The sequence below is a fragment of the Spinacia oleracea genome, chromosome 2, assembly GCF_020520425.1.
Source record: "Spinacia oleracea cultivar Varoflay chromosome 2, BTI_SOV_V1, whole genome shotgun sequence".
In the NCBI taxonomy this organism is placed as follows: Eukaryota; Viridiplantae; Streptophyta; class Magnoliopsida; order Caryophyllales; family Amaranthaceae; genus Spinacia; species Spinacia oleracea.
Window position 1 is genome coordinate 19,139,722 of NC_079488.1, and position 20,624 is coordinate 19,160,345.

The window sequence follows — 20,624 nt, forward strand, 5'->3', positions numbered from 1 at the left end:
GTGTATGGTTGTAACTGAGCAGTTTGGCTCTTTCCCCTTTTGGTAATATATTCCCCTATTTGCCAAAAAAAAAATGATTGTATGTAAGAGATTATAATAAAAAAAAGAAGAGAGAAAATAATAAAGAAATAAGGTAAGAGAGAGGAGTGATAATGATGGGTGATAAAGGAGGTGAGAGAGTGGGTATATGAGGAAGGGAAAAGAATTAAATAATAGGGATGGGGAAATTTAGGTGGGAATATGAGTAGAATCTTTAGGTATTTTGGTAATTAGATACAAATATAAGGGTATTTTAGAATAAATGTATGTCAAAAAATAGAAACGGATACAACAAAAAGAAACGCTTAAAATAGAAACGGATACAAAAAAAATGAAGGGAGGGAGTACTTTTTAACCAACTTAGGAAATTAGTTCTATTTTAGCCAATTATTGAAAAATTGCTCACATTTCCCAAAACCCTCAAAACATTGTTCACCCAAAGAGGGGTTTTGGGGTTAGGAGAGTATGGAGACATTGGAGAGTGTTCAAAGCGCATTCCGCAAGATCTCCAAAGATGCCAAATCGTTGGGTTCTTCAGCTTTCGAACCACAATTAACATCACCTTCACCATCTTCTTCATATGGGCCTCCTGGAGTTCTAGCCACCAGACCTTCTAGGTAATATTTCTATGTTTTATTTCTTCCCATATTTTCGTTTTTGCAGTTTTGCTCAGATTTTGTGCTGTTTTGTTTAACCCATGCGTAGAAATTTGATGAATTTATGCTTTAATTTTGCATTTTATTACTTGCCTATCATCAAGTTTCAATCTGTATGCCAGAAAAATGCAGCCCTTTTTGAGTAATTATCGCAATTGGCAATGTTGGATGAATGTAAAATAGTTATTTCTGGGTTGGGTAATTGAGAAATTTCTGTTTTCCTACAAACGATGTATTTGTTAACCTGGAATTGTGGGGGTAGTTCGACAAACGGGGGGACGAGAGAGGCGTAGGATTCAGACTTGAGAGGACGGAAATTTATGCCCGATTTGGTTTGAATTAAGCTTTGAGCATGTAGTTTTCTCTGTTTCTTGAATATTTCAATTGTGGAGAAGATTCTTACTTTAGATAATTTCGTAGTAATAGGAAGAGTTTGTTGGGTGATGTGGTTAGCTGTCTATGAAAATAAAAATTGACAGTTGAATTCTTCGTGGGATTTCCCGTTAAACTTCATCTGGATTTTGGGTGATTTCTGATTGAAGACTCCAAATTAAGAAACATATGTAAGAGAAATGAGTGTTAGGTTTGATGAATCGTCTTTGGCTGCCACGTGTACTTGTTACCTCTTTGCTCAGAGGGCTAATGGGTTCAGTTAAGTTCTTCACTTTTTCTGAATTGGATTTGGCGGATTGTTCCTCTGCTTAGAAATTAGTAAATTACACTGACTTAGAGTACTGGTTGGTGATATTTGGGGGAAATAGAAGCTGTCACAGATTTATCTGTATCTAGACGGTTTTTTTTTTGCTAAAAAGTGCATTCTCGTTTTGAAAAGATTGCAGAAATCAGATACAACTGCTGTTTGTGGACAGAGAGAATAGTTTATTATGATTGTTTTATTAGATACCCTCTCCTAGATTGAGCTATGAAGAGAAGATGGAAATGATGCAAGTATTCCGGAGGCTTCTTTTTGGGGTAACATAATGTTATTAACTACGAGGAGATGGGACAGTTTCCCTATTATGTTATGTCCGGAAAAATCTGCTGAACTTGTGCTAAAGGCATGTGGTCTTCTGAATAATGTTGGGGCCTTTGGGGGATCTTAATCATGCCCGTTTGAGGAAAATGTTTAGTAGTTGTTCTGAGCGATAGAAAGGGGGGGGGGGGGGGGGGGGGGAAGTCTTGTCACCCCGTAAATAGGATATAAAATGTACAAGGGGTAAGGATTACCTTATGAATCGTTAGTGTTATGTATGCACCATGGTTACCTGCTATTTGTTCATTATCATTAGCCCATTGCCTCAAAGAGGCTCCCGCAAGAAGCGGGGTAAGGGGGGGTCCGACGTACGCAACCTTACTCCTGCAATTGCAGAGAGGTTGTTTCCAATTGACCCAAAAGCGATAACAGGACGACAACGAGACGACCATCTTATACATGGAAAGGAAGCGAAGAGGTTTTAAGAGCCATTTTGATTTGGTCCATTACATCCCACAACCAAAAGAACAAATGAATCTTGCTCCATCGGAAATGGACAAAGGTTACCTGCTATTTGTAATCCTAGAAAATCAAAATTGGGTATAAATTATGTTTCCACGATTCTCTTATGATTGTGAATTTGTGATGAATTCTTTTGAATGGGCTGGGTGAATAAAATTTGGAGCTTTAAGTTATCCTAGAAAATAGGCATCTTAGAGTTATGTTCCTTTATAGTGTCACTACAAGGTATTTTTCGGTAAAAAGATGTGTACTTTTATTTTGGGGCGCCTAGTTTCCTGTTTATTTCAAGGATTTTCAATTTTTTTCCGAGTATATTCGTCGAAAATTATTAATTACCCCCTACGTCCCAAATTTGAGTGTCCCCCTATCATGACACATAGTTTGAGGTGAAGTTTTAGAGTGTGGTTATCAAATATTATTTTATTGAAAATGTAGCTAGAATAAAAGATAGTGGGATTTTTTAAACTTTAACTCTATCTGGCCTCCACCTGAATGAAAGAGGTTGTGGGACTCTAGATTTTAGTAGTGTGAATATATGAATAATAAAGTAATAGTAGTTCCTTTCCAAAAATAGAGAGGGGCACACTAAATTGGGACAGATAAAAAGGGAAGGGGCACCCTACATTGGGACGGAGAGAGTAATTCCGAAATTAATTCGGATTTTTTTTAAAATAAAAAGTTCGAAAATTAAAACTCATTTAATAATTAGTTTATTTAATTTTAAATTAATTTATTCTGTAAGTTTGTAGATTTTAAGAAGAGCATATAGGATAAAATTTTATTTCTATATGCATTTGATTAATGTGAATTGTTTCAAGCTTTTAATTAATGTGTTATTTAATTAAATACGAAGTATGCTTCTGTGTATTCATTTGAAGTGTTGAGGTGATTATATGCACTACGTGTGATGCATATCTTATGTCTCTCTTTCTTAGTAAATACCCAGTCACTCATTGCTTCATTTATTTAAGGAACAACTGTGATGATGACTTGGATGTATCATGCATACATAACTCATCCATGTACAGGTTTGGAAATGGGAATGGATATGGGGTATTGTGGTGTGGGCAAGTTCTGAAAAGTGGCATATATCCTTTCGGTTTACCATTACATACTTCAATTTCAAATTTAGCAAAAAGTGTTGGATCTTAAGCTCTTAACACAAAAAAAAAAAAACTACTCTGGTGTTATGTGAGCGATGAGAGATCAAGGCGAAAGCAGAAACCATCTCTTCGGGCCAAGCAGTAAGGGATTATCCATTGCTAGATGCACGCACTTTAGTGAAGTGCTTGTAAATGTGACATATGATGTTAAGGAATAAGGTTATAAACCTGGATTTTTCATGGTATTAGGTTTTGAGGTTGATGGTAGTGGACTTAGATGTGAGTGACAGCCCTGGTTATTTTCGTGGGATCCTAGACTCTAAACTTAGTTGAGCATCCGCGAAAGCAGTCCCATCTTGTATCCAACTCACGTCTAGATCAAATATCGTCAACTTAAATAGTTAAATTATCAATTCTTGACTATGTTACCGGACTCGGATACCCATGTCGGACACGGGTACTTGTCCACTATGAAGCACGGGGACGGCTGTCCACTGCCGTTTCCCGTACCGGGGATGGGTACGGGTCGGGTACGGGACGGGTACGCCATGGATACGTCCCCAAAACGAATCCTGAATCTGGGTACGTGGGCTGAATATGGGTACGGGTGGGTACGGGGTGGGTACGCGGGTGGGTACGTATTTGGACAAAAACCAAGTACCCAACAGCCATTAATACCCAAATTCGAAATTTAGGGTTTATTTCAACTTTCTCTCTCACCTGTTACTCTGTTAGAGTCTTCGACTCTTCTTCGATTCGACTCGCCGCCGGTGTTCTTCCTCTCCACCAGCCCAGGCGGCGCCGGCCACTTCTGGTGCGAAACCGGAAGCTCGAACTCCAAGTCTTCTACTCTTCTTCTTGCGAACTTGTGAACACATGAGCGATTTCGGCTAGCCTTGTGAACACTGAACACGACGACGGCGAGGGAGGAAGCCGCCGTCTCTCCTTGTCTCTCTCGACTCTCGCCGCCAGGTGAGACCCTTCTCTTTTTCTTTTATTTTTTTCTTTTTTTTATTTCTCTGTTTGTTTGTGACTTTGTGTTTGAATGGGAATTGAGAATACTGATTTATATTTTTGTTCTTTATTTAGTTTGTTTATTTTTATTCTTCAATTCATTTTTTTTGGACGTTTTTTTTTGTGTAATTATTATTTTCGTTTTTAAAATAATTAAATGTCATTTGATTTTGTGATAAATTGATAATGTGATTTAAGTAACTTAATGTTTAAAATCTCTATTATTTTGAACTTTGAACTATTTATTGTGTTTTTGGTATTTTGAACTATTTATGTATGGATGTTTAATTTAGTTAAATTTTTTTTTTTTTTTTTTTGCCGAACCCATGCCGTACCCGTTTTTTGCATTTTTGATTTTGCCGTTTTCCGTCTCCGTACCCGTCCCCGTATCCGTCCCCGTACCCGTATCGGTGCAACCTAGCTTGTCCAAGTGTCCGACACGGCTATTTAAAATTGCATATAATTTTGGTCCAAATTGAAGTGTCCATACCTCCCATTTCCAGGTGTCGAGGATCCGACACTGGTATTTTAAATGAAGAGTCCACGTAACATAGATTCTTGAATAGCTGGCATGTTGAAAGAAGAAAAGTTGTGATATAAAGTGAGATAGAGTGGATTGGAATTTGACGAATCATCCTTTGGAGAAATGAAGGTGGGTCATTCATGTGGTCCAAATGTTCTAGTCATTATTAATCAGTGGCCATGTTGCGCACCCTGTAGGAGCAGACTAGTAGCTACTACGTATTAGCATAATAGCATCTTAGCCCAACATTGGGATTAGGGAGTCAGAGGAATGTTGGATACACTTAGCTTTTGATGATGTGTGAATACATCAGAGCTTCATGGATAAGTTGGATCGATTGCCTAAGGCCCTATTTGGTTCATTATTAGTAAAGGAAAGGAAGAGAAAAGAAAGGAAGGGAAAAGAAAGGAAAAGAAAGGAAGGGAAATAGGTTTTATTTTCCTGTGTTTGGTTTAAGGGAAAGAAATGAAGGGAAGAGAAGGGAAAGCTAAATGACAGCTTTTAATTTTCTCTTTCCTTCCGAATTCCTCCAATTTTGGAAGGAAAGGAAAGTGAAAATTTTGTAAACGAGCTTTCCTTCCCATTCCTTTCATTTCCTCCCACTTCCCATATAATTATTTGTACCAAATACAGGAAACCTTATTTTACCTTTCCTTTCTTTTCTTTTCCTTCCAATTCCTCCCAACCAAATAAAGCCTAAAGGCACTTATTGAATGGTTATTTAATGATTCCTATCAGATTTTGTCTTGTGCGATGCTTTTTTTTTTTGCAAGTTTCTGCTTTGTAATGGCCACATTGGGCTTCCCTTGTGTGTTGCAGACTCACGTAGAGTAAATTTACTTATTGAAGTACTATGGCAGTTTAGTGGGAGTGTCGGACATGTTCTAAGTTTGAAGAATTCATCTAGAGTGTGTTTGAATAGCAGTCACCGAGGGAGGGGGGGTGGGGGAAGGATATTAGGAAGAAGAGGTGAGGTCGTATTTTTCTTCCAAACCTTTCCAACACCGAAAGAATTGGGTTAACTAAAAGGGGAGGGAAATGAATCTTTCCAATTCTCTTCTGGCCTTCTCTATACTTCCTTCCCCGTATCATATCCCAACAAAGGAAAATGAATTCCCCACTTTCTATTCCCTTGTTTTAGCTCCAAATTGCCCTGTCAAATCATACTGTTAGGATTTGAGGCATTGGACCTTGTATGCTACTTACTCCGTTCTTTTTTAGTTGACACACTTTCCTTTTTGGGAAAGTTCTTTTTAGTTGACAGATTTCTTATTTTGGTAAGTTTTGTAATGTAAATTTCCTAATAATGTGTTAGTGGGTAGGGATATTATTGTATATTACCTTCTTTTGTCACATATTCTTAATATGCGTGCCAAAATAACACGTGTCAACTAAAAAAGAACGGAGGAAGTACATTGCAAGTTTCTGCTTAGACCTTTGGCTTCACGTGTGTATGATAGACTCATGCAAACTGAAACCGTAGTTTGTATTAGGTTAATTCAGACATTTTGGTAATTCCCATTTCCCAGGACAAGTTATTTCAGTCGTAGTTTGTATTAGGTTAATTAGAGGTTGCCTCAAATGTAGAATTATTCATTAGGAAATGGTGTGGGTATTGTAATTGAATTTATTAATGATTATACACATTATATTCAAGAATATATGCAGTTTCAGTGAAATTTTGGCTAGAACATATTATATCTAGGGAAATTAAGGCAGTAATGGTGACTGCTAAGATGTTGTAAAATGCAAGAATTTCCATATCGATTAGGCTTTTGTTTTAACATCAAAATGGTCTCGTGCTACGTTCATAAATAGGTAGCCACAAACAATATGACAATTGAGGTATTGACCATTCTCTAAGACTCCAAACTTATTGCTTGCTTCGAGTTTATTATGGAAGTTGCGTTTCAAAGAAGCGGTTCACTTAAATGTGGAAGGCGACATAGAAAGCCGTATAAAGCTGAATCCTTGGAACGTTTTGCAATTGAATTGAAGGTTTGTATTAATCTCTCATATGATGTATGCCTAATCAGCAAAACTACTGCAAAAGGCAGCCCTAAGAACCTTAATATACGTGTCTATCCCTGTAGTCCTTTTCCAGTGAATCTTGTGCTTGTTGATGTATTCTTATTCTCATTCACTTAAGGCATATTAGGGATTGACATAATAAGATGAATTGCATCACTTTCTAAGGAAATCTAAGCTAGAAAATACTGTATCAATGAAGGCGACTTTACTACTCAAAAGGAGCCTAGGTGTCTCTTCTGTTTAGCCTTTGAAGGAAGATCAATTATCTGCTATTAAACTTGTAGCTTATGTAATCACTAATCAGTACTAATGCACTGTTTTATGTCTTCCTAAATTGTTTTCGGTATTGGAAAAGTAACTTACATTGTAAGTGCGACTCATTGTCCTGTTCATTACTATTAGATCATTCTTTCCTTGTGTCTTAAAAGTAGTGAATTGTCAGCTTCTCAAACTAAAACTTGGTCGATATTGCAGACAATGGGTGTCATTATGGACTTGCTCAAAGCTTTGTGCGGTTTGCTTTGTTGCTGGGATTGTTGTTGGCTACACTTTGAAGCGACGAGTTAGGCGTTGGGTCTCCAATCTTTTGAGGAAATTGAAAGACGATTGAGAACTGCTCTCTTCTGCTGGTATGATCTTACCGCTTGAATTATCAAAGATACCGAGAAACGAAGTTGAACTCCTTGACCTTTTCCTTATCTATTGTCTAATTACATGCAAACCATTAATGTCGGGGGTGGGGGTAATTAACTGGTCTTTCTGTCTTACTTTTGGCGTATTTGTTATAGTGCATAGTAAACATTTAAACAGGCACCCAAATAGTGGTGGATTTTTCAATGTACCTTGGTGATTCATATATTTGTTATGTGAAGCATAGCTTTTGTAGTTTTATTTTCCCGGTTTGTTGTTATCTTTTTTCTTTTACTGGTCTATCCAGGAGACTATAGATCAACGTGTACCTTTCCTTTAAGAAAATAAATAAATACTCCCTCCGTATTTATTTAAGGGATACACTTGGTCAGGCACGGGTATTAAGAAAAAGAATTGAATGAAATAAAGTAATAAGATAAGTGGGGTTGGGTAGATATTTTAATAAGTAAAAACAAGTGGTGACCGCGTCATTTTAGGTGGTGGGTGTAGTTCTGAAATTATTTGTTTAATAGGTGGTGGGACATAAGATATATTAGATAGATTATTTAATTAGATGGTGGGGTTGATAAGTTACTAAAAATGACAAGTGTATCTCTTAAATAAATACGACCGGAAAAGGCAAGTGTATCTCTTAAATAAATGCGGAGAGAGTACTCCCTCCATATTTGTTTAGGAGTCACACTTACTCCCTCCGTCCCGGAATACTTGACCTGTTTTCCTTATCGGGCCGTCCCTTAATACTTGACCTGTTTCTAAAAATGGAAATATTCTACTAATATTATATTATTTCTCACTCCATCCCTATTAACCCACCTACCTCCTACTCCATATAAAAAATAATTAAAAATTCAACCCTTACTCTCCCCCAACCCCACTTCTTAACCCACCTCACACTAACTACATTAAAATAATACCCCACTATCAACTACTACCTATTAAATTAAATAAGTCAATTCAAGTCCCTTAAACTCTGTGCCGGTCAAACCGGGTCGAGTATTCCGGGACGGAGGGAGTACTATTTATGGCCGTATTTTATTAGAAGTCACACTTCCATTTTTAGTAACTTTTCTACCCCACCTTCTAACTATTTAAATATACTCCGTATCTAATTTCCTCTAGGGACCACCACTACAATAAACTCCCTCTCTACTTTGATTAAAATACTTTTGCCATCATCTATTTTTCTATTTGTTTATTACTCTCTCCCGAATCGCTTTATTATTTTTATTAAGATTCAACTCTCCTTCGTTAATACGCGTGACTGTCAACATGTGACTCCTAATAAAATACGGAAGGAGTATATATTTGTTTTGCACCCTTCCCATCTTTCCTCTTACATAGGGGCTGTTTGTTGGATGCATACCTAATATTGTTCAACTATTTTTCTTTACAACTCGTGTAAACTCTTAAGTTCGTAACATCTACAAGGTGTTTGGCTGTCAAAAATATGCCCATATCCCGTCCTCTTCTCTGAAAAGTACTTATAACAGCTAATTAAAAGTACTTTTTCATTCTTTTATTTTCTTGTTAGTAGTTAGCAACTTAACACTTTGCATACCAGTTTATTTTACTAAATACTATAATATGCAGAATGACTGATTCCCTTGCCATACTACGCCGTTGTGGTCGGCCTAGTATTAAAAAGATGAAGGTCAAACATCAAACAAATGATACAGTTGGTGTTTAGTTGACAACTATAGATGTGCTTTCACGCATCATCTATAAAGAAAATTTAATCTAAAATATACCAAATAATTTTAAAACTTATTTCAATGAATATAGAACAGTACATAGATCTTAAGATCATGCAAAGAAAAAGCATGTTTGTCAAAGACAAGAATCTTTGTTTAAAATAAGACCTAAAAGCCTAAAACTATAGAATATCCTATAGAACTATGTACTACAGTATGTATTTTGTATAAACATTTGTTATTTCCTTCTTTCATTTACAAATTCTCTGAAGGCGATACATTTGTTGTGTATAATATATGTATACAGTTTTACCGAGTTAATTTTACTCGGTATGAATGCCGGATTACTTACAAGTTACAATGTAGGCAAAAAGGTGGATATGGTTAGCTAAGCTTGGTATTGACTTGTTGGTTTGTGTTTTTGGAAGAGAGACTGAGAGAGAATGGTGGGGGTGGAAGCTATGTATATTCTCTGTTCTAAAACTGCTCTTTATGAAACTCGAACCTTGTTGATGTCTTGTGACTCATTTCATGTGCTAATTTCTTCAACTCTTTTGCTAACACTGGCCGTCCGCAGTAGAAAACCCCTGCATATTTAACTACATTAGTCATCCTAGTCTATGCAAATATCTTCAAAATTTTATCCAATTCGTTGTATTAAAGATCATAGTTGGTATGGAGTATATGTTTTCGAAAAGCATTATTGTCTGTTCCCCATCTTAATTATTGGTATTATCTTTTATAATTATTATATTATGGAGTATTCTTGTAGTTCTCGTGGTCACACAATAGGTCTAAAACAAAGATTTGGCATATCTACGCTGAATTGAAGAACTTATTAGCTCATAATACAGAAAAGTTGAACCTGCAATTGTTTACCTATAGTGCTGTATGGATGTTTTTTAGCTATTTTAGCAAACACTTCTTTCCAATCTGGTCTTGCAAAGTGTGTCTTCACCTGCAGCACATCAGCAGGGGAAATGTCTGTTAGTACCTTGTCTGTCTAAAACCGAGATTAATTTCGAAATGAAAACCATTTTGTAGCAGTTAACTTCTTGGAAAGACTTAAGTTTTAAATTACATTGAAGGTACTTTCAGTCTGATTAGATAGAGACTCATTCTAGTTGACAATCTCTTTTCTGACTGACCTAATCATCATTATTTTACTTTGAAGTTGTAAGAGACAAGGTAAAGGTCTTACCCTGGTACCAGATAATATATCAACACCATACTTGGCATGAGTCAAAGCTTGGACCAACGTAAGCAGGGTTGATCTTGCGTCACCCTCTTCATATACGCTCGTAAGGTAGTTGTGCATCTCGATCAAACCCTGTTTTAGTTTTGAACATTAGTGTAAGGAAGTAAACTGACATAATTTGTGAACCCGAAAAAGTAATGGGTCAAAACCCGATCGAACCCATTTTTGACCCGACCGATTGAAAATATAATACGAGTTTTAAAATCTCATAACCCGTTTGGTCAACCCGAACCCAAGAGTTTTGGGTGTTGAACAAGCATTTGTGAACCCGAAAACAAAAGTGACCGACCCGACCCGAACTTGAAAGTAATTTTTTATAACCCGATCCAACCGACCGGTTTGACAGGTCTAGTTATGATCATATGAATTGTTTTGAGAAATTTTACCTTATGATCCATTTCTGCTACTTCATTCATCACCCCTTTGAACCACTCGAAGGAACCTGCCTCCCTAGTAACCCAGTAAAAATGTGCACTCTTAACTCTCATAGGCCTTTTGTTTCCGCTTTGTGATGTACTTGTTGATGCAAAACTGCTTAAGCTGTCATCTGATATACTCAAGTCAGTGTTCGAGGTGTTTGAGTCCTGTAATTCATCAATTAGGCAATTAGCAGAAATTTCTTTTTCTCAGTCTGACCAGATAATTCACATTATGGGTAGTATAACTTAGATAAACTTACTGTTGCAGCTCTTGCATTGTTTAGAAGATCTTTCAGGATGCTGATAAATGGCGTTGCTCCTATTCCTAGTCCCACGAGGAGCAAAACATCGTAGTTCTGGTATTCCTGTGCTGGAGCGCCATAAGGTCCATCAACATGTAGTCTAGGTAAACTGAATTGGATGATTTTGACATTTATGTAAGTTTCCTTAAAGAATAGTAGGTAAAATCATTCATATATATTGAAATAGAACAAAGAAGTGGAGTTTTTACCCTTTCTGACAAATGTTACCCTCTTCCCCAAATTTTAGCCGGCCAATGGAAGAAACTGGCATTTTACCCTCAGTAAAAACCCGCCTTAGCTCTTGTGTCCAGTCTCCTACGATCCTGATGTGAACGCTGAGATAGTTATCTCCTGGTGCCGAGGTGATAGAAAACGGGTGCCTAAAGAGGTTCATGGTTTCATCAGTTGTCTGATTAGGAAATTATCATATAATTCTACAATAAAAGGGCTTGTTTGGTTGACATGGGAATTTAATTCCTATAGGAAATCGTAATTCAAGGGAAATTATTTCCCTTGTTAAATTCATGGGAATTTATTTAAGTTGTTTTGTTGACAACATGGGAATTAGAAATTCCCATGAACTTTGATTGACGGGAGGGCTAGGTAATTAACTTACCATGTTTTGTAGGAATTCAAACTTCCTCTATTTTTATTTTTTTATGTCAACCAAACAACTAACCAATCTATTCGCATGAAATTTCACTTCCCCCATTAACCAAACAACCCTTAAGACTCTAGGAATTCATGATTAAGCTTACCATTCAAATTTCGAAATGGCAGGACACTGTAGGAAAATGTACTGTCCACTTTTGTACTTGAATCCTTGAGGTTTTGACATCACTAGGCTGAAGACATTCCCTGGAAGCTCTGACACCTAAGAAAAACCAGAAATATCCTGTAAATTTTCCGGGTATTACAGCATTTTTATAGTAAAATATCTGGTTTAAATGGCTGAAGATATTGGTTTACTGTACCTTCAAGAGTTTGACTGAACGAATCTCTGACCGACATGTCCGCAAACTTCGTTCAGCTATATAAACCAGGAGTGGAACAGCTATATATATCCATGTCTGAAAACACAGAAAAAACCCAGAACAGGAAAAACTGATGTTAATCTAATCTTCTACAGAGTACTCTTTTGGGAAGATTTATTAATGGTACGAGGGGTCTTACCGTCTTTTTAGTCCAATCCTTTACTAGGAACAGGAAGAATCCATGAACCACAAGAAGGATATATACAATAGCTAGCAAATGGTGAGAGTACCAAAACGCATTGTATCCTGCCAATCTGTTGAAAGGTGTTGGTAGCTTCACCACATTTCTTCTGAACCGGCTTGTTGCTAATGTGAATGCGATTGCCATCAGAACCACCATAGCAATACCTGTAGTTCCTTCGATGCCTTTGATAAGATCCCAGTATGTTGGCTTCTTGTTGCGGAAATCAGTGGCTATGAGTGCAAATTTCTCAGGAGAAGAGTTAACCAGCCGAGGGAAATCACATGTCAGATGCAGTCCTGCATGAAGTGCCACTGCAATTGCTATAGCACACGCGATCATCTGCATGTTCAACATTGGTTTAGAATGTAAGGTTGTGTCTTTGTTCTCTTCACCTTTTTCTTATTGCGTATTAGATTTGACCAGAAAAATCATACAAGATCAAACCAAACCAGAAACTAAAAAAAATCAAACTAGTTCAGATGAATGTGGGTCGGCCCGGCCCGAGGTCCGACCCGACCTGGGAAAAGCCCGGCAAGACACAAGCACGAAAATGTAAAGCCCGACATGAGCACGAAGTCGTGGGCCGGGTTTGGGCTGTATTTTTTTGGAAAAAAGTACGGCACGACTCGACCTGACACAACAAAGCACACTAAATTCAGTAAAATTAGGCTTGGGCACGACAACCCGTGGACCGGGCCGTGTTTTGAACTTATCGATTTGGCCCGGCTTGATACAAAGTGGGCTTGGCGTGGGCTGGACCCATTTAGGTCTATGGCCCGTGGGTTCGACCCGAAGCCCAACTCAACCCGCCCCACGACCATCTTTAGGTGAAGGAAACAAGTTAGTATGAACTTATAGATTGGGATTGATTGCCATTCAATGTACCTTGTGGAAATTGATGTTATCATCAAAAGGGATGAAGCATCTGATTCGAGTGGATCGAAGCCAAGTCAGGGTGTTCCTTGAAACCGGAAGAAGGATCAGAGCCATGTTAAACTTAAGGGTTTCCGCAGCTCCTTTTGCTGCGCATAAGCAGTAACCCATGACCTGAAACGCCTTCTTTTCCTTGTACTGAAGAAACTTCCAGATGAAGAGGGCAGACATGGCTGTTACCCACAGCAACAGAATCCACCCTCTCTGCCAGTTTTCGTGGATGAGGCACCGCAATGTGCAGCTTACTTTTCGCACCATACTTACTGGTCTGATATTGCTCAAGTTTTGACTCCACCCTGCACTTACTGTGCTCAGTGGCCTGCTATACTCCATGTATACATCTCTTTGTAGCAGCAATGCTTCTAACTGCCATAACTGTGAAAAAAAGGACACAAACAGGTATAGTTTAGCCTACTTTCTTCATCTAATTGTTTTCTACACGGGGTTTTTCCACGACAAATATATCGTGTTCACTTGGATTTATGTACTACCTCCATTTCATAATTATATTTACAGTTATTATTGCACAAATATTAAGAAAAAAAGAGAATGTGTAAAAATGTATAAAACAAGAGAAAATGATGGGAAATTGTTAATGTTTTGGGGTAAGGGGATAGGACAATAATATTCCATGTTCAAAAGTAGAATAAAGCAAAATGCAAAGAACATATTAAACAGATTAAAACGAAAAGTTTAAAAATTATTTTGAAACGGAGTTACTCCTTAGGGTTTAGGATTTAGTAGTATAATTTATGTGCTCATACAGTAATACGAAGTATAATGCTAATCAAGGGGTAATTCACATACGACGACTAACATTATAACTCGAACATGATAAGTAGAAGGTTTTTACCTCAATGTAACCAAGGTTTTCAGGGTCTAGCTCTTCCATGATCAAGTTTGCATATTCATGTGCTTGTGCCTTCAATGATGATAGCCTATTTGCTGAAGCACTAAGCATAATAAGCTGTAAACAACAAAATCATGCACAATTTTAGGGTTTTCTTTTCTAGTAATACCCGCCATGTAGTTATGTGACCTTATATTTGTTTTTTTTGATGTACCACCCGGTTTGCCTCTAGGGCTAATCTGGATTTGGGGCGAGTTATGAGTGGATAAGTTTCAGTCCCTCCCAATTGTTGTTGTGGGGTATCGAACACAGAGTCATCCCTACCAAGTTCAGCCTCGATTATCACTGAACCAACATGCACTTAGTAGTTATGTGACCCTATTGCCTCTACGTATGTTAAGAACATAAAAAATTGCGGCCCTTAGATATGATCTTTTTGCTTATTCCTGAGATGACCGAAATAGTTCAACATCGTTCTCTTGGCGTATCCATAAATAAAGAGAACTTTATGCCAAAAAGAGGGGGATAAAAACTAAAAAGAAAGTTCTAAAGCTAGGTACAAGAAAGAAACAGGGCAAGTGTACTTTAGCAAAATGCAAGGTAGTTGGATTGTCACCCTTGTTAAGGAAAATAGGAGAATAATTTTCTTTAATAAGGTGGGCACCAAAAAAGAAAAAGGAAGATACTTGTATAAAGAAGAAACATTAACATCATCAAATGACAAACTACACTTGCAAACAAAAGCAACTTTGATTGTTTTATTTGCCCGATCAAACGAATATTTTCCCAATAATGGTTAATTTTTTTACAATCTACAAATCAAAGTTTTCCTCATTGGAGAAGAAAGGTTTAAATTAGTGGTACAACAACAACCTAACTTATCAAACAAATCTATTTTGATTGTAATTAGGTGAATGCATTTATTGTCTTAATTTATAAATTGATATGGAAATGAGATATGAACGTATACAATTAAGATGTTACTTATGAGTGTCTATCCCACACTGGATAACTTTATTAGGCTTCAATCGATATGCTTTTATTATCAGATGAGAGATTAACACGTATAAGTTCAACAACTTGTGAAGCTTTGCTATACACCAAAGTATAGTTTGGCTTATCAGTTAAACCTCAAGATTTCTAATTACTCCATCCTTTTTTGGACGGTTTCAAAACATTGTCCATCATTGTCATCATATCGAGAATGATTTCGAAAACTGCAACATATATGGTTGATTTACTCAAGGAATGTAACACCACACCAACGATATTAATGTATAAATTTTGTCGAGATCAACTAAGTCTATGATTAAGTATAATTGGGTGATTAATGGATCTAATCTACCAAGATAATGATGAATTGGTTGATGATTGAAATATACTATTGTAATGTAGAATATAGTTTGGGATATTTTTTCTTGCCAAACAGAGACAAAACAACCAACAGCAAAGGGGACCAAATCACCAAAATAGAATAATAGAAGCTAGGGGCGGCCTTGTAAGAAAACTACAAATAAGAAAAATAAAAAATAAATTACCTCTTGGACTTCGTCTCTTGTTATTCTTCCATCTTCATTACTGTCTGCACTGTTGACATGAACCGTACATGCATCATATCAGACTCTTTCTTACCAACATTTTCTGTATGATCTAACTCCTTGTTAAATTAAACAAATTGTTTTTTACCACCTATAAAAATCAGAAAATTATTTTTTTATCACCTTAAAAGCTAAAACTTGTATTTTACAACCTAAAAAAATAAATTAAAACTTGTTCTTTATCACCCTGAAAAACAAAAAAAATAGATGAAACCTTTATGTATGGTTACCTAATTTAATTTCCCTCCAATTTTTTACACTCCTTGTGTGATTTACTTTAACTCTTTCACCTTTTTCTCTTTACTTCCACTAAATTTTGTCAATTTTGTGAAATAATGATGGTGAAAATTTATGTGAATTCGTGGAACATAAGGAAGCGGGGGAAGTGGTGAGAGTTAAATACATAAAATCGTATAAGAAAATAGCATATGAGAAATATTACCGTTATTGTGACCTTACATATAACATTTTCATCTATTTTTCCTTTCAGGTGGTAAAAAATAAGTTTTAAATTATTTTTTTAGGTGGTAAAAAATAATTTTTCCATTTATTTAAGTTGTAAAAAACAATTTATCCTATTAAATTAGACCAGAAAAATCAGATCAGAACATACCAGAAATTAGAAAAATCAGATTATATTAAGTGAAAAGAACAAGGCCTGACAAACAAAGTGTATATGTGTTCGTATTCGAGCGCGATTACAAATTGACTTACCGTGATCTGAGATTGAATCAAGTCCACATTTTATTTTAATAAAAAGGGTACGGGCAGTGTTCAAAGTGAATTAAGCCTTTTCTTTCCAAAAGTGGGTAACGTAAAATTAAGCAAGTGAAGAAAAAACGACAGGTGGCAAAAAATCACTTGCATTTTACCGTATTAAGGATGACTTCTTTAAGTTACAAAGAATTTTCCACTTTTTAAGAAATCACCCAAAAGTTTATACTTCTTTAAAAAAAAAAAAAAAATCAGGAATTAATAATGAATTGATTAATTAATTATTGTTACCCTGTCCCACAAATCATGTATGATCAACCCAAACTTCTAAACCTCAACCTCTGAACTATGTTTCTTAGTTGTTCTAGCTAATAGAGAAGTACTAATTCACCACATATAAATTATATGTCGCAAATTAGTTAAAAAGTTAATTATACGTCACGAAATAATTAAAAATAATAATTATACTTGAAATTATACTTTGGAGTAATTAATAAGACGTACATGTCGAAGAAAATCTGAAGGCGGGCATCAAAGCTTTGATTAGTGAGTTGCAACCAAAAATCTTGCAATTCATCTTTACAAATTTTACTTAACCTCTGCCTCTTCCTCCTCGCTAATGCATCAAATATCCCCACCGCGAACTCTTTCGAATCCATCCCTACCAAACATAAAAAATCCAACGATAATCATTTTATTATTGGTCGGAATCATATATTACCAAATCATCGATAAACACGATGATTTAATTTAGATATATACGAAAGTACAGGGTATTTATTATTATTCTACTTTTCTATACATGTAATTAAAAAAAGGTTAAAAGGAAATTAAGGAAGAAGAGAACAAACCAATGCAGGCCCCAAAATCTTCCCTAGCAAGCAACCCATTCTGAGCTAACGCATCAAATTTAGCTTCCACCTGTGTCCACATCTCTTCACCACTATCACCTCCTGTCCTCGAACACGTCGTCGTTTTACTAATAAAACGTAACCCCGTCAACGCCCTTTGGGCACCCGACGTGGTCCTTTGTAATTGTGCTTTCATTTTCCGTTTCTCTCTCTCCGTCATCGGCGGCGGAAGCGGAGGTTGGTCCCCTGCTTCCGACGACGCTCTCGAAGAACCCCACCCAAATTTCTTCTTAAATTTCGAGGCAGCCGACAAACTCCTCGACAACAAACCACCACCTCCGCCGCCAGAGGCGGAGGCGCCGTCCTCAGCTCTAGCACTCATAGGTGTTGTAGCTCTCGGTGTAACACTACAAATATAAATATTATCATCCTCGAGTTGCAATTCTACCTCGACCAAGTCATCGTTGTTCATCGTCGTCGAAGCTCGACCGAGATCGTTGAGGAACACCGGCAGCATTGCACCACCGACCGATGAGGTGTAATCGAGGCCGATTTCTTCATCGGGAAGTTGAAAGCTCCGGTTGAAACTCGATCGCCTTGAACTACCACTACCTATCGATGATGATGACGGTCTCATGTTAATCAATTAAACAACAATTGTAATGCTCTAAATTACACAATTGAATTAAATCTGTTCGTATACACAATTGAAAGAGAATGGGGCTGAGAAGTGAAGAAAGCGGGAGAAAGGAGGGGGGTACGTCACACGCTTGAACTGATGAAGAATTGTAACCTCCTTCGTTAACATGAATTCAACGCTTTGTTTTTTTTTGTTCTTTTTTTTTTCTTTAAATTTAAGGAAATGGGATATAGTTTGTAAGATGAAGTTGTGTAGGAGAGAGAGAAAAGTAGGTGAAGTTGGGAATTTATAAAATAAAATACTTGGTATGAGTTTAAATTTAATTATATGAGACTGCATTTCTCATCTTTCTTTGAAGGGGATTTGTAAACCGAATTTTATTGTACAGCGTTATGTAGATAACGACTTATATTTCTAATACTTATAATACTTGTTGGTACAAAATTGTTGTACTGGATCTCTGGATGGACTACTTGACCAGTACAAGGGTGTTTTCGGAAAATTAATCAGTGGCTCGGGTGATAATTTAGCTTGTTGTTCATAGTAATGGCAAATTTATATGTAGATAGTGATCACTACTTAAAAATATAGTGAAATTAAATATTTTTTAAAAAAATGAAAATTAACTCAAATTAGATCATTTTTTATATTTTTTTTGACAAGTGGGGTCATGTGACCCCACTTAAACTCCTGTTATTCATTCATTGGTTGTATACTTGCATGATATACGTTTAGGAAGTAAATCATTTATTAGGTTTGGTTAGCAAGAAGTTTTGATTTCCTACCATATTGGTATTTACTATTTAGAAGATAAATCCTAAGTTCAAAAATGTGCGTTTTTACGTTTTATATATATAAAAAAAAATCTTGTAAAGATGCGCCTGATAATTCGTAAAATATCATACTAAATACCACGTCACTTATTCCCTTCTTTGACGTTCATACCATTCGATATGATCTAATAGTTTGGTGCTTAAAGTGTCGTTTGGTTCACATAAGTGACGCAGTCAGAATTATCAAAGAAAAGCAAACGCTAATCTTTAGAACGAACGAACATATATATTTACAAGCGATAAATCTGTAAAAGCTCCGGAATCCACCAGAAAAGAGATAAACTCTCAGAATTTTATTATCAAAAGAATAATTGATTTCTAATAATGAAACATAAGTGTTTAAGTAGTTCACACAAAACCCTAATACGAAACGGGATTAAGAAAAAAACTCGAAAATAATTAAATTGCAGTTTTCGAGCCCTAAACGAACTCGGATGGCTTAAAAAGCCAATCAATCACGACATAGTAGTGAGTTGAACTCGTGGGCCCGTTTCCTTTCCGAAAACATATTCTATTAAGAAATCGGACACTGGAGGCCCGACTAGCATTTTTCGACGATTTTCTTCTTCGTTGAATCGTGCAGCCATCATTCCTACGCCAGTCTCCTCCACTTCTGAAGAACTCGACCTCAAGTTCGTATCTTGATAAAGGACCTCATCCTCATGGTACTCATAAATGTCAGCAACATAGAAAGTGTTGGATATGTTCATGTCATCCGAGAGAGCTACCACATAAGCATTGTCATTGATCTTGCGAGTCGCCTTGAAAGGACCATACTTGCGTGGCTTAAGCTTGTTGTAAGTACCAATTGAGAATCACTCCTTACGCAGAAACACCATCACATCATCTCCCACACTAAAAATCTCGACTCGCCTCCGTTTGTCAGCAACAACTTTGTTTTTCTTTCCCGTAGTATGCAACTTAGCCTTGATAGCTTCTTTAACAGCTACACTCTTTTCAGCCATGTTCTCCACTGCTGCACTAACTCCAGGTGCCTTAGGCAACTTAATCAGATCAACCACATGCCTAGGAAAAGAGGTGTAAACTAGAGAAAATAGTGATTTCCTCGTGGTCGGGTGTATAGCACCGTTGTAAGCAAATTCCACATGGGGAAAAGCCAAATCCCATTGCTTCGGTTTATCTCCACAAACACTTCGAACCATATTCCCCCAAAGTTCTGTTAGTCACCTCAGTCTGCATATCAGTTTGTGGATGAGCTGTAGAACTCCTGTTCAGGGTTGTTCCAAACATCCTCCAAAGAGTAATCCAAAAATGGCTAAGAAAATTAGTATCCCTATCTGGCGTGATAGATGTAGGGACCCCATGGAGGCGCACTACCTCCCTGAAAAATAACTTGGCTATATTGGATGCAACAACAGTCTTCTTACAAGTAATGAAGTGTGTCATCTTGGAGAATATATCCACTACTACGAACACAGAATCCACACCCCTCTGAGTACGAGGTTATCCCATCACAAAATCCATAGCCAAATCTTACCAAATATTATCTGGAATAGGTAAAGGCATGTAAAGACCAATATTTTGGGACTGACCTTTCAAAACCTGACAAGTGTAACACCTCCTGACTATCACGTCAGCATCTCTCCTCAAGTGAGTCCAAAAATATCTCTCCTCCAATCCAGCAATTGTCTTTTCTCTACCCAGGTGACCGCTAAGCCCACCACCATGAAGGTCTCGGATCAATTTTTCTCTTAAGGAAAAGCAAGGGATACACAACTGATCCCCTCTAAAAAAATAGCCATCTCGAATATGAAAATCTGCACTAGGTTGTCCTTTACTGCACT

General features: G+C 36.9%; 2 protein-coding genes across 2 annotated transcripts; one reads left to right on the forward strand and one right to left on the reverse strand.

Annotated features, from left to right (window-relative positions):
• Positions 1–437: 437 nt before the first annotated feature.
• LOC110791270 (uncharacterized) lies at positions 438–7,752 on the forward strand. Its single transcript, XM_021996024.2, has 2 exons — positions 438–656; positions 7,336–7,752. The coding sequence occupies exons 1-2, from the start codon at positions 505–507 to the stop codon at positions 7,469–7,471; spliced, it is 288 nt and encodes a 95-aa protein (XP_021851716.2). The 5' UTR covers positions 438–504; the 3' UTR covers positions 7,472–7,752.
• A 1,901-nt stretch (positions 7,753–9,653) lies between these two features.
• On the reverse strand, positions 9,654–18,387 carry LOC110791269 (respiratory burst oxidase homolog protein E). The gene is made up of 14 exons (XM_021996022.2): positions 17,347–18,387; positions 17,000–17,156; positions 15,722–15,770; positions 14,187–14,300; positions 13,286–13,708; positions 12,356–12,739; positions 12,157–12,252; positions 11,941–12,056; positions 11,392–11,562; positions 11,141–11,291; positions 10,848–11,045; positions 10,405–10,533; positions 10,083–10,161; positions 9,654–9,790 (listed from the first exon to the last, which is right to left on the reverse strand). Exons 1-14 carry the CDS (start codon positions 17,981–17,983, stop codon positions 9,681–9,683), a joined length of 2,814 nt encoding a protein of 937 aa, XP_021851714.2. The 5' UTR covers positions 17,984–18,387; the 3' UTR covers positions 9,654–9,680.
• Between the last annotated feature and the right edge of the window lie 2,237 nt (positions 18,388–20,624).